This window comes from Pholcus phalangioides, unplaced genomic scaffold (assembly GCF_987345545.1).
Source record: "Pholcus phalangioides strain wild (caught in Gottingen) unplaced genomic scaffold, Ppha-v1.0 ptg000020l_1, whole genome shotgun sequence".
Lineage (NCBI taxonomy): Eukaryota > Metazoa > Arthropoda > Arachnida > Araneae > Pholcidae > Pholcus > Pholcus phalangioides.
Window position 1 is genome coordinate 484,974 of NW_028301613.1, and position 13,520 is coordinate 498,493.

Here is a 13,520-nt window from a genome sequence, read left to right on the forward strand (position 1 = left end):
GCCCGTGAGAATTTTAATCATTTTTTTGTTTTTTCACGTTATAAATTCATCATAAAGGAGGCCCCCGTGGAAGTCTGGGCGGGGGCCCGTAAAAGATCCCAGCCTAGGGGCCCTGCTTCAGAATGTGGGGGCCATGCTGACATGCTTGCACACTGTTTTGGTCACTCACTGATGTGGTCTCTTACTCTGTAGGTCACTCGTTTGGTCATTCAAGTGTTTGCAAACTCTCTAGGTTGGGTCACTCACTGAGTGACAGCAAGGGACTAGGTCCGCCTCTGTCCAGACAGCAAGGGACTAGGTCCACCTCTGTCCAGACAGCAAGGGACCCTAATTTTTGTAAATAATTGTTAAATTGTTATTTAATGATGAAGAAATTCTGGAGAGGTAGGGCTTCGCTGGGTGGTGCGCATGTGCAACATCGGGAGCCACAGCTTGGAAAGGAGCCAGATGGCAGAATTGCATCAAATCAGGTCGGAACGAGCGGCCCACAGGGACACCACTAATGCTAGGCTGCTTGATGGGAGTGGGGGGGGGACTGGATAGTGCCCTCATCATGGATAAAAAGAGGAAAGAGGGCTGGATGTGCCGGACCGGATGGCCTTCGAATGTATCTCGAAGGCTTCCCGGTCGGACACCTTCAGCACGGACCAACTCAGCCGAGTAAATGGCTAATATCCCTAGCGGGACAGAGCCAGGTCCCTGCCTGGTAAGAAGAAGAAGAAGCAAGGAACCTTAGACTAAGTCCCTTGCTGTCTGGACAGAGGCAGATGTATTAAGCGTTATACATAGTTCGCCGTCCTACTCCCATTCCACAAATTTTCATGGCTACACACTCCTCAGATTTCCCAACCCTCTGAACTTGCCGCTCTGCAATGTCGTCTTAACGCATGGGCCCGCCCGGGGACCCTCAGAAAAACGAAAAGTAGTTGGATTTTTCGAGAATTTTCCAGGTAGGGTACGGTAGCCCAGGTCGGATAGTCTCGAATCAAACAGGGACCTCAAAATTACCGTAAAAACCCCTCTTAACGGACACCCCCTCTTAGATGCGGTCCCCCTTTTTTTACGGCCAAATAACAATTAACATGTGTAATAAATGTATGCTTTTCAAAACCTCTGATTAACGATCCCCCCTCTCCTCCGTGCAACCAAATACAGTGAAACCTCTCTTTTGCGGACACCGGTCAAACAGGGACCTCCAAATTGCGGTAAAAACCCCCATTAACAGACACCCCCCTCTTCAGATGCACTTGCCGCCCTTTTTTACGGCAAAATTATAATTTCCTTCTCTTGTGTAACAAATGTATGCTTTTCAAAACCCCTGATTAACGATCACCCCTCTTTTGCGGACAAATTTTCTTGTGCCACCGGTGTCCGCAAAAAAGAGGTTTTACTGTACCAAAAATTTCACGGATTGTTTTTCCCCTTATTTCTTACTTCAATGCAAAAGTACAAGGAGGGGGGATGTTTCAACCGGATCTCATTTTTGTGAGGCCCCCCCTCTTCTCCTGAGGTGCCCAGGTGGGGCCCATGCGTTGAAACGGCCCTGTTTGGGTCCTAGATTTCCAGCGAAGGAGACGGTGTAAAGCAGTGGTTCTAAACCTTTGGAAGCCCGAGGCCCGTGTTGATTTTCGTGAGTGGAAAGTCCGGTGTCATACACAGGACTACTGAGAAATAAATGGGTAAAAAAGAAACGGTGAACCACTCACCGGGTATGACTGATGTCAGGGCCCGGCGGTTGAGAAACCACTGCCTTCTCACCCCCACCCCCAACTTTTGAATTTGGCGATATTTCTCCTCAATTTGGCCGATTTTTGGATTCCGGAAACCCCGCGAGATCTTCAAATGAACGGGGGGGGGGGGTGTTACATAGACCGCAGAGCACTTTCAAAAGACATAATTACTCAGTTGTCTCACCTTTCCTATAGTGCGTTGTGGAAGATGAAGAAGAAACGGGCCCCCCCCCCCGCTCCGATGGGTGGTCCAAAACTCCAAGTCAAAGCAGCAAAAAAAAAACCCTCGCGGTGATTTCCTCCTCACGTATAATTATCTTTTATACACAGAATAGAAGACAGGGTAACTTTATTATTAGTGATGGGGGGGGGGGGCAGAGCCCCGAGGATCGATCCCCGCATATATGCGTGAGGGCCCGTTCGTGAGGCTACAAAAAAAAATATCCCAGTTTGCGTGTTAAAACTGTCGGCTATCTCCCACCATCCACGGTAATAATGTTGTAGGTACTCACACAGTACCCTCTCCCCCCCCATTAACTTCTTAAGGTCTTCAGAAAAGCTGCCGCCCTACGAGAGGGGAGGGAAGAATTAGTGGCGGCCACAACCAAGTTATATACCTACCGTGGGTGGGCCCCCCCTTTCCCACCCCAATAATTATTTCCCCCCCCCCCCCGCTCTTCAAAGATAGGCTCCTACCCGCGTTGTTAATGTCTCAATGAATGAGGAAGGCTTAGGAAAAGAGATGAGAACCATTACGTAGCTCGTCCATCAGTATCGAAAGGAGACGGGGGAGGGGGGGGGGGCTCCTGTGGACCCTATTCTTATTTGATTGATTTTTTTTTTTAGAAGAGGATCAACTGAGAACCAATAAGCGTGTGTTGTATAAAACGGTCTAGTTCTTGAAATTTCGCTCTGTTGTATGGGGGTTTCTAGCTCTGCGATCCCACGTCCTGGAAATAGTCCAGGATTTGTGTTGGCGGTCCCATGCTAGGACTTAGCAGGGCCCCCATATTAATTTATTACCTTTCTAAGAGTGTTCAACTCGCCCATACATTTCTAGAAAGTGCTAAAGTTTCCTAACCGTTTTCTAGGAGTGTGTAGTTAATTTCCCACTCCTTTTTAGAACTGTAAAAGTTTCCCCCACTCATTTGTAGAACTGAAAAGGCTTCCCTTTCACTTGCAGGAGTGCGAAAGTTTCCAACTCCCTTGCAGGAGTGCAAAAGTTTCCCATTCCTTTTTAGGAGTGCAAAGGTTTCCCTTTCATTTACAGGAGTGCAAAAATTTCCCACTCACTTGCAGGAGTGCAAAAGTTTCCAACTCATTTTTAAGAGTGCAAAAGTTTCTCATTCCTTTTTAGGACTGCAAAAGCTTCTCATTCCTTTTTAGGACTGCAAATGTTTCCCACTCACTTGCAGGAGTACAAAAGTTTCCAACTCATTTTTAAGAGTGCAAAAGTTTCTCATTCCTTTTTAGGACTGCAAAAGCTTCTCATTCCTTTTTAGGACTGCAAAAGCTTCTCATTCCTTTTTAGGACTGCAAAAGCTTCTCATTCCTTTTTAGGACTGCAAATGTTTCCCACTCACTTGCAGGAGTACAAAAGTTTCCAACTCATTTTTAAGAGTGCAAAAGTTTCTCATTCCTTTTTAGGACTGCAAAAGCTTCTCATTCCTTTTTAGGACTGCAAAAGCTTCTCATTCCTTTTTAGGACTGCAAAAGCTTCTCATTCCTTTTTAGGACTGCAAATGTTTCCCACTCACTTGCAGGAGTGCAAAAGTTTCCAACTCATTTTTAAGAGTGCAAACGTTTCTCATTCCTTTTTAGAACTGCAAAAGTTTCCCACTCACTTGCAGGAGTGCAAATGTTTCCCACTCACCTCCAGGAGTGAAAAAGTTTCCTACTCGCTTGCGGAAGTATAAAAGTTTCTTTTTCATTTGCAGCAGTGCAGAAGTTTACCTTACATTTGCAGGAGTGCATTGCTTCTTACACATTTTCAAGAGTGCATTGTTTCTTACACATTTTCAAGAGTGCATTGTTTCTTACACATTTTCAAGAGTGCATTGTTTCTTACACATTTTCAGGTGTGCATTGTTTCTTACACATTTTCAGGAGCGTGCACCCTCTAATGCCTTTCTAGGAATGTTCAGCCAGCATACACATTTCTAGCAGTGAGCAAAGAGATTAGTATATATTTTTAGGAAGGTGTAAGTTTGCCACTAATTTGTAAAGAAGCAAAAGTTTCCTATTCACATGCAGGAGTACGCAAGCTTCCTACACATTTGCAGGAGTGTGCAGATCTCTAACGCCTCTCTAGGAGTGTTCAAGCTTCCCGGGCATTACTAGAAGTGTTAAAGCTTCCTTCGTATATCTAGCAGTGAGCACGATTCGTTGAGCATTTATTCATATTTTTTAGGAGTGTATACAGGGTGTCCCATGCATGCGCGCACCGTGGAATGGCGTGGAAAGTTTTTTTCCCCTTGCATCGGATATGAAGTCATACTTTTCTTTCGCATTTTTTCTCGAAAACTATGGATCGTACAGGTACAGTTCTTTGGGCATTTTTTATGCATTCCAAGCGAGGAATCTGGCTCTGCAGAGTCCGGGCGGTATTGATGGGACACACTGCATAAGTTTCCCATTCGCTTGTAAATTTTCTAGTCACTTGCAGGAGTGCGCAAGCTTCCTACGAATTTTTAGGAGACTGTGTACAGCTTCATTACCTTTCTAGTAGTGTGCTCAAGCTTCATTACCTTTCTAGTAGTGTGCTCAAGCTTCATTACCTTTCTAGTAGTGTGCTCAAGCTTCCCACGCATTTCTAGATGTGCTCAAGCTTCCCACGCATTTCTAGATGTGTTCAAGCTTCCTAAATATTCATAGGAGTGTACAAATAGTTTCTTATTCATTTATGCAAAAATTTCCATCACATTTGCGCAAAATTTTCCCACGCATTTGTGAAAAAGTTTCTTACGCATTTACCTTCAACGACAGTCTCGTAAGTACTCAAGCTTCCTTCGCATTTCTAGCAGCTCGAAAGCTTCCTTCGCATTTCTAGCAACGTTCAAGCTTCCTTAGCATTTCCAGCAATGCTCAAGTTCCCTTAGCATTTCTAGCAACGTTCAAGCTTCCTTAGCATTTCCAGCAATGCTCAAGCTCCCTTAGCATTTCTAGCATTGCTCAAGCTTCCTTCGCATTTCTAGCAGCACGCAAGCTTCTTACACATTTCTAGAACGCAATTTCCATTAGCACGAATCTCTGCTGCCCATTTCTCGAGATACAGAATCTTCCTACTCACAGCTGGGGGAGGGGGGGGGTTACGCGTGCCTACCAAGCATTTCTAGGCATAGACAAGCCACCTACACATTTCTGGGGGGGGGGGCACGTAAGCCACTTAGTACTTGAAGCATGGAAGGTTGGGAATCATTACGCTATGTAGGATGGCTCGATTCTAATAGAATCAAGCTACAGTGAACGGAAGAAAAGCTTGAACACAGACATCCTTCCCCCCCCCCCTCCCAATGATATAAAGTCCGTGAAATGCAGCAAAGAGACCGTGAGTAAAAGCCGGAGCAAAATTAAATTAATTAAAAACAATCTGTGGTTTCCGTGACCAAAAGAAACTCATGAGTTAGTTTCTAAGGTAATGTCGTAATAGCGTTTAAGGTCATTCTGTAATGAGACGCACTAGATTGCGTAATTTGTTTTGCTTGCTTTGTTTGCGTGTGGTCGGTCGATCGGTCGCGGGGACGAGCTCGATTCCATCCAGTCACGCGACGGAACAGTATGCACTAACACTATTTTTTTTTTCATGGCTTCTCATTTATTATATCCAAGAACGTTCTTCCCGTCTTTGGAATTCCTTTTATTGTTCCCACGACGCCTTCGAAAAAGCTAAGCTTCTTAACTTCGTAATTAGTGCTCAACGCGTTTCACAGAGAAAAGTTTTCCATCTTCACCGGTCGATGACGCCCCACAACAACTTGGGAACGTACACGACATCAATAGGCCGGTCTACCGAGAAAAAGGGGTCGGCCTAACTGAATTGATAGAGGACAGGCAAAATAATAATGATAATATTACACGCCACGAAATCTTTAATAGCGATGAGTTGGACCAACCCTCGGCTTTAATTATAGTTTGTATCCGATGTGGGATCGACAGATGCAGATCTTACAGAATGCTCAAGGGAATACGCAGACATCTCTCGTGCAGTAGTGTACTTCCAGTTCAAGTAGTGTGCTTTAAACGTGAAAATTTTAGTCTCCATGTTAGCCCACATAAGCCCAATTATCATCATGTCAGAGGATGGGGGACTTTTGATATGGGGGAGACGAAGATATTCCTGCGTACGCGGGATGGGTAGAAGACATTCATACTCCTAGAAATGTGCTGGAAGCTTGCACGTTCACGCGAATGTGTAGGAAACTTGTGCATTTCCACGAATGTGAAGGAAATTTGGACACTGCTGGAAATTTGTAGGGAAGTCGCGTACTCGTAGAAATTTGTAGGAGGCTCGCACTTTCTTATAAAATGTGAAGGAAGCTTGCGCACTCCGACGAATGTGTAGGAAACTTGTGCTCTCTCAAAAATGCATAGAGAGCTTGCGCCTTCCTATAAAATGTGTAGGAGACTTTCCCATTCCTAGAAATGTGAAGGGAATTTACGTACTCCTACAGATGTATATGAAGTATGAAGTGTGCGCACTTTTCTACTAGAAATACCTACGAAGATCGCTTACTCCTATAAATGTGTAGAAAGCTTGTACGCTCCCAACCAACTTGCGTACTCCTAAAAAATGAGTAAAAAGCTTGAGCACTCCACCGAATTTGTAGGAAACTTTCCTATAGTTAGAAATGTTTAAGGAATTTGCACACTCCTAGAAGTGTGTATCCAGGTTGCACACTGGCTAGAAATGTGTATGAAGTGGGTGCACTCCTACTAAAAATATCTTCGAAGATCGCGTACTCCTTAGAAATATGTAGAAAGTTTGTGCACTCTCAAAAACGTGTAGGAAACTTGAGCACTTCTACTAATGTGTAGGGAACTTCCCCCACTGCTGGAAATGTGTAGGAGAGTTGCACACTCTTATAAATGTGTATAAAGTGTGTGCACTCCTACTAGACATACCTACGAAGATCGCGTACACCTAGAAATGTGTAAAAAACTTGCGTACTCTCAAAAATGTGTAAAAAACTTGCGTACTCTCAAAAATGTGTAAAAAACTTGCGTACTCTCAAAAATGTGTAAAAAACTTGCGTACTCTCAAAAAATGTGTAGAAAGCTTGCACACTCATACGAATGCGTAAGAACGTTTCCGATTGCTAGAAATGTATAGGGAATTCACACACACTGCTAGAAATGTGTATGAAGTGTTCGCTTTAATGCCGTAATATTGCATGTATAACATGAACGTAAGATATTAATATCTCTGGTGTTCTGTATTCATCTGTGTTGGTTCTGCAAATATATAAATATCCTACTAGAAATGCTACGAAGGTCGCGTACTCCTAGAAATGTATAGGAAACTTGCGTACTCTAACGAATGTATCGGAAACTCGCAAACTGCTTGAAATGTGTAGGAATATTGTGCACGGGAAACTTTACTGAAAACGGAACTGTATCTCCGAACTCTTCGTACAACTTTGTATTTTGTCGTTTCAGAGCCCTGTCAAAATGGAAAAGAACCTGGAACGAGTCCTCCCAGTGTCTACAAGCCAAAAAAGTGGCCGGTCTTCGCGGCCGCCAGGTCTCGCTGTGCCAGAAACACATAGAGGTGATGCCGCAAATAGTGTCGGCTTCCAGGGACGCCGTGTCCGTGTGCTCGAGGATATTCTACGACAGGAGGTGGAACTGTTCCAGCGTGAAGACTGCCCCGTTCCTTACTGCGGACCTTGTGAAAGGTAGGTTTTTTCGCTGCAGATATTAGCATTCATTTTACGGCACGCAGAAGCACTCGCACCGAAATTATTGAATTATGAAATTGTCATTTGGTAGGTACGAGGGAGCAAGCGTATGTGTACGCCTTGTCGTCGGCATCGATAGCTTATTCCATAGCCAAAGCCTGCAGCGACGGTTCCCTACAGACTTGCGGCTGCGGCCCACTCCCGCACGAGCCGCCCCACGGTGATTTCAAGTGGGGCGGATGCGCCCACAACATCAAGTACGGACTCAAGTTCACGCGGAACTTTGCGGACGCTCCTTGGCGGCAAAAGTCCATCAGGAAAAGCGTCTTGGCTGCCCTCAACAGGCATAATAACCAAGCTGGACGGAGGGTAGGTTCATACTTTTTATGCAATAACAAAAACTCAAGGTTAACTTCTAACTCGAGCTCTTCTGAGTTAAGTTTCGGACTTTCTCGTCCTATTTTCATCCCAACCTGTGGTACGCGTACCCCCTAAGGGGACCATTCAGGGATGTGCCGAAAATAATTGGCAATCGCATATCTGGGGGGTGCTCAATCTTCTCACTAATTTCTTGAATGTACTTACACTTCTTGCGCATTTCTAGAATCATTCGAATTTCTTGCGCATTTCTAGGAGGTACCCCCCCCCCCCCGCTTTTTACGTATTTCTGGGGGATGCTCGCAGTTCTTACGCACTTTTTGAAGTACTCGTACCTCTTAGGGGTTCTTGCACCTGCATTTCTAAGGATACTCGAAATTCCTGCGCATTTCTAGGACTGCTCGTACTTCTTGAGCATTTCTAGGAGTAATTGCAACCTTTGCGCTTTTTTAGGAGGTACTCACACCTGCGAATTTCTCGGGTACTCAGAATTCCCACACATTTCTAAGAGTACTCGCACTTCTTACGCATATTTTAGCGACACTTTCGTATCGCTTTCGTATGCACATTTCAAGAGGTTCCTACATGCATTTTAATTTCGTACAGTAATGCACATTTTCTACGAATTTCTAAGATTATGCATGCCTCCTATGCATTTGGAGAGAGTACGTGCTGCGAAAACCTTCTGCTCATTTTCAGGGGAGTACCTGTATGCGTACCATAACCAGGGATACTAAGCGTCTTACGCATTTCTTAGAAGCACCCAAGCTTCTTACGCATTTCTTAGAAGCACCCAAGCTTCTCACGCATTTCTAAGATATACACAAGCTTCTTACGCATTTCTTAGATATACACAAGCTTTATTTTATTTTATTATATACAAAACCTGTGCAAGGCCAGTAGGCTCTCCACAGGTGCACAATTCAAACAATCAATAAAATTGGAAAAAGACAGCAGGGAACTTCTTACGCATTTCTTAGATATATACAACTTTTTATGTATTTCCAGAGATACGTAAGCTTCTTACGCATTTCTAGAAATACACAAGCTACCTACGCATTTCTTAGATATAGGCCTATGCTATACAAGCTTTTTACATATTTCCAGAAATACACTAGCTTCTTACGCATTTCTAGAAATGCCCAAGCTTCCTACGCATTTCTAGAAATACACAAGCTTCCTTCGCATTTCTTAGATATAGGCCTATACAAGCTTTTTCAGTATTTCCAGAAATACACAAGGTTCTTACGCATTTCTAGGAATTCACAAGCTTCCTAGGCATTTCTTAGATATATGCCTACAGAAGCCTTTTACGTATTTCCAGAAATGCACAAGCTTCCTACGCATTTCTTAGATATAGGCCTACACAAGCCTTTTACGTGTTTCCAGAAATGTGCAAGCTTCTACGCATTTCTTTGTACACAAGCTCCTTACGTATTTCTAGGAATACTTTTACCTTCTAGCATATATATCTAGAGATACGACCACCTCCCGTACATTTAGAGAAGGATACGCACATTTCCTGCGCATGCGCATTTTCGTCGATGGGGGGGGGGGGTGATGATATTCATATAAAAGAATAGGAATATCATTGCACTAAAACCCAAAAAATCCGAGATTAAAAGATCGCCATCGAAACATTTCCTGATCGAAGTCATTTAAGAACTCTAACGGAAAGTAGGCAATGTGTATGCAAATCGCATCTAGGGGAGCATTCGGTTTAACTGCTGGAATTAGTTCGTGATTATTCTCCCGTTGCAATTAACATTAAAGAACATGCAATGTCCAATGAATAATCTTCATTCATTATACAGCATTTCGAATCGTTTTCGAGAGGCGTGATTGGGTATCAAGGGTCGGTCATTATACGCGAACTTGTTATCTTTCATGGAGACGATGATTACGGAACAACCCGTAATGATGATTGCAATAATTATTTTGCAGCGAATATCGTTTCAATTACGTACTTTTTTTTTGTGATACTAGATGCCACGATACTGACAGCGGGAAAATTACGTTATATACAGATTTCTATTGCTTTGAGACGTACATACAGGGTCTTTCAAAAACATTTTAACTTCCCGAAAAACGGGACAAACAGAATGCCCCGTTTCACAGGTTATCTGGAAAAAAAATTATGTTTAAGCGTTTCCGAAGGCTTCTGGACATATCCGTGGTGGAAAAAAAAAAACAAGTTGTGAAATTCATTCCATGATACGACCCGTAACTATATCTTATGAATATTCAGGATGCCATTCCTTTCGGATATTTTCGGAATCTGTTCCGTGACCCGACCCGTAACCATCTTGTGAATATTTAGGATAACACTGTTTTGAATGTTTTCGGAACACGTTCCTGTAAAAATATTGTGAATGTTCAAGACATCATTCCTTTCTGAATGTTCTTGAAACACGTTCCATGATTCCACCCGCAACCATCTCGTAAACACATTCACTATTAGATGTTTTTGGAATGCGTTTCAAGATCCAACCCCCCCCCCCCCCCCGCCCAACCATCACGTAGATATTCATGATGCCATCATTCCTTTTTGGATTTTTGTGGAACGTGTTCCGTAATTCGACCCGTTACAGTCTCGGGAATGTTCACGCTAACATTCTCTTCGGATGTTTTCTGAATGTTTTCCATGGTACCACATGTAACCCCTTGTGAATACTCATTTCTTTTAGATGTTTTCAGTATTCGTTCCATGACCCGACCCGTAACTTGACCAGAGTATCTCGTGGATATTCAGGATGCCATTCTTTTCGGGTAATTTCGGAATTTGTTCCGTGATCCGACCCGTAACCATCTTGTAAACATTCAGGATGTCATTCCTTTTTGTATGTTTACGGAATGCGTTCATGACCCGGCTCGTATTGTGAATGTCATTCTGTTAGATGTTTATGGAATGTGTTTCATGATCCGGCCCGTAAACATCTTGTGGATATTTAGGATGCCATTTCTTTAGATGTTTTCGGAATGCGTTCCGCAATGAGACCTGTAGCAGTCTCGTGATTATCCAGGATATTCTCATTAATTTCGGATGGTTTCGGAATGATTTTCATGATCCGACCAATAACCATCTCGTCAATATTGAGAATGTCGTAGCTGTCAGATGTTAACGGAATGCGTTCCCCGTGATACGACCCGTAAACATCTTGCGAATACTCAGAATACAGTTTCTTTTGGGTGTTTTCTGAATGTGTTCCGTGAAGCTAACCTGCAACGATCTTATGGATATTCAGTCTGACCCGCAACCATCTCGTGATCAGTGAGTCCAACTCGTAACCATCTCGTGATCAGTGATTCCAACTCGTAACCATCTTGTGATCAGTGAGTCCAAGCCGTTACTATCTTATGAATATTCAGTCCAACGCACAACATCTTGTGAATGTTCAGTCTGACCTGTAACCATCTCGTGATTAGTGAGACCAACCCGTAACCATCTTGTGAATAGTCAGTCCAACCCGTAACCATCTTGTGAATATTCAGTCCAACCCGTAACCATCTTGTGAATATTCAGTCCAACCCGTAACCATCTTGTGAATATTCAGTCCAACCCGTAACCATCTTGTGAATATTAAGGATACCATTCCCTTTGGATGTTTTCGGACCGTGATCCGGCCCATAACAATCTCGTGACTATTCAGGATGTCATTCCTTTCGGACGCTTTCGAAATGCGTTCCGTGATCCGTCCTGTAACCAATCGTGAATATTCAGTCCGACCCGTAACCATGCTGCTAAAAAGTATTCATTCCGTCCCGTAGTCATCTTTAGAATATGAGGATGCTATTCCTTTCGAATGCTTTTTATCGTCCGACCAGTAAACATCTTGCGAATGTTCGGGTTATGTCTTCTTGGAAATTTTTAGAATGCATTCTGCGATTTCACCAGTAACGGTCTCACTAATGTTCAGATTACGACTATCTTCTCTGATGACTAATAATTATTCATATGAGCAATTATGTCAAACAATTAATGTTCAAGCCATCATTCCTGAAGATTAAGGATCATCTTCAGGAATGATGTGTACGTGATGTCATCACGAATGCTCTTGAAACACGTTCCGTGATGCCACCCGCAACCATCTCCTCAACGCTGTATGTCATTTCTTTCAGATATTTCCGGAATGCGTTCCGTGATCCGACCCGCAATCAACATATGAATAATGAGTTTGTCATTTCTATTAGATGTTTTTGGAATGCGTTTCAAGGTCCAAACCCTTTGGACAATGTTTGCCAAATGCTTTCGGAATGCTATTCATGATCCGACCAATAACCATCTCGTCAATATTGAGAATGTCATAGCTGTCACATGTTAACGGAATGCGTTCCCCGTGATAGGACCCGTAAACATCTTGCGAATACTCAGAATACAGTTTCTTTTGGATGTTTTCCTGAACGTGTTCCGTGATGCTGCTACCTGCAACGATCTTATGAATGTTCAGTCTGACCCGTAACCATCTCGTGATCAGTGAGTCCAACTCGCGTAACCATCTTGTGATCAGTGAGTCCAAGCCGTTACCATCTCGTGATCAGTGAGTCCAAGCCGTTACCATCTTGTGAATATTCAATTTTGTTGTGGATCTAAACTTATAACATAATTTTAAAATTTAACACCTGTGTGTAAAATCAGTAACAATGGTTTCAACCTCTTCCACCGATGTCTGAGAAAACAGGTATGCATAATAATTACCCGGCAAAACCCAATAATTGTTTCCCACTAACGGGTTCTATGACCTCTCCATAATGTATCGATTTAGCATGACCGCTAAATCGATACGTAATGGAAATCAAACGGAAATGAATAACAGGCCAAACCAACGGGTTGGAACGATTAAGAATACCGATTGCCATACAGAAGTGGAATCCGTTCCATGTGTTGCCCGTATTCTTCGAAGAAAGTGTCATCGTTTACTTGTTGGCCACGAACACTTTCCCTTTGATTGCATTTTAATCAGGTTCGAACCCGTTTCCTTATTTCGCGCATCTGTTATTTTGTGGCTGATGGACGGAGGACCAGGGGGCGCGCGTGTGTGTGTGAGAGACCTGGAGGTGAAAGATGGAAACAGAAATTGTTTCTTTAATCGATCGTAATTGCTGTCGATTGCAATCGATTTCATTGAACCAGGAAGGTGTCGCGGTAGAGCGAACGGCCAATGCCTAATCGAACCAAGTTCTGGTGGAAGGTAAATTTGGAACCTTGTGTGTTATTTCTGGGAAATTCGGATACTTTTCGTAATGACGGACTATATCAGCACAAAGAGGCAGATCACTAGTGAGGAAGATTGCATTAGCTGCGTCTTTGTTCGCAGTACCCATAACCATCCTGTGAATATTCCGTCGGAGCAGTAACCATCTTGTGAATATTCAGTCTGATTCGTAATCATCTTGTGAATATTCAGTATGACCCGTAACCATCTAGTGAATAGTTTCCATCCCGTAATCATCTTGCAAAATAAGGAGTCCGATTCGTAACCATCTTGTGAATATTCAGTCAGATTCGTAATAATCT

At 43.2% G+C, this 13,520-nt stretch overlaps 1 protein-coding gene across 1 annotated transcript in view; it reads left to right on the forward strand.

Moving 5' to 3' along the window:
* Window positions 1–13,520, forward strand: part of LOC149070695 (protein Wnt-11-like) — a 44,240-nt gene that overhangs the window by 15,222 nt on the left and 15,498 nt on the right. Inside the window, exons 2-3 of the mRNA XM_089248687.1 lie at window positions 7,386–7,624; window positions 7,719–7,996. Of these exons, the coding sequence (XP_089104813.1) occupies window positions 7,386–7,624; window positions 7,719–7,996 (517 nt within the window). The remainder of the gene's footprint in view (window positions 1–7,385; window positions 7,625–7,718; window positions 7,997–13,520) is intronic.